General features: G+C 58.9%; 1 protein-coding gene across 1 annotated transcript in view; it reads left to right on the top strand.

Annotated features, from left to right (window-relative positions):
- Nucleotides 1–901, top strand: part of CLCN7 (chloride channel, voltage-sensitive 7) — a gene marked incomplete at both ends in the record, with an annotated part of 9,972 nt that extends 9,071 nt beyond the window's left edge. The window contains 2 exon segments of the mRNA XM_008945319.1: nt 686–776; nt 778–901. Of these exon segments, the coding sequence (XP_008943567.1) occupies nt 686–776; nt 778–901 (215 nt within the window).
- Nucleotides 902–928: the final 27 nt, after the last annotated feature.

Raw genomic sequence — 928 nt, 5'->3', positions numbered from 1 at the left:
TGCTGAAGCACAAGGTGGGTGATGCTGCCTGGAGCGGTGTCTGAGCTGTGGTGCCCTTGTCCCACTGCTGCCTCAGGCCCCTTGCTGCCTGCCTTGCTTGGGAGGAGCTGGCCTGGGGGTCCCTGTCATAGGATGGTTTAGGCTGGAAGGGACTTTAGAGATCGTCTGATCCAACCTCCCTGCCCTGGGCAGGGACACCTCACAAAACAGGGCAAACTTCAGACAGTTTCATAGAATCACAGAATGGCTTAGGCTGGAAGGAATGATAGAGATTATCTAATCCAGCCTCCATGCCATGGGAGATTACTAAATTCTAGTCTAAACCTACTTTCCTTCAGTTTACAACCATTTCCCCTTGTCTTGTTGCTGGACACTCTTGTGAAACGTCCCCCTCCAGCCTTCTTGTAGGTTCCCTTCAGGTACTGGAAGGCAGTTATGAGGTCCCCCCAGAGTCTTCTCTTCTCCAGGCTGAACAATCCCAGTGCCCTCAGCCTGTCCTCATCTCCCTCAGCTCACCCAGAGAGATGGGGAGGCTGCCGTGCTGTGCTGTGGTCACCCCAGCATCATCCTGCACCCCACTGGGCTCACAAACCCGGGTGGATGTCGAACAGGCTGTTCTGCAGATGGCCCATCTGCCCCGTGCTCCTGCCCTCCTGCCTCCCTACCCCTGCGTGCTGCCCTGGCCCCCGTGCCCGTCGGCACTGCGGGACGATCCCTGAGGCTCTCCTTCCTCCCAAGGTCTTTGTGGAGAGGGCCAACCTGAGCCTGGTGCAGCGGCGATTTTCGGGATGCCTCCCCCCGCTTCCCCCCCATCCAGTCCATCCACGTCTCCCAGGACGAGCGCGAGTGCATGATCGACCTCAGCGAGTTCATGAACCCCTCGCCCTACACCGTGCCTCAGGTAACGGGGGGGGAGGGGGACCCCTTG

Source organism: Merops nubicus, unplaced genomic scaffold (genome assembly GCF_000691845.1).
Source record: "Merops nubicus isolate BGI_N331 unplaced genomic scaffold, ASM69184v1 scaffold31158, whole genome shotgun sequence".
Taxonomy (NCBI): Eukaryota; Metazoa; Chordata; class Aves; order Coraciiformes; family Meropidae; genus Merops; species Merops nubicus.
Note: the sequence above shows the minus strand (reverse complement) of the source record. Positions and strands in the feature narration are given on the sequence as shown.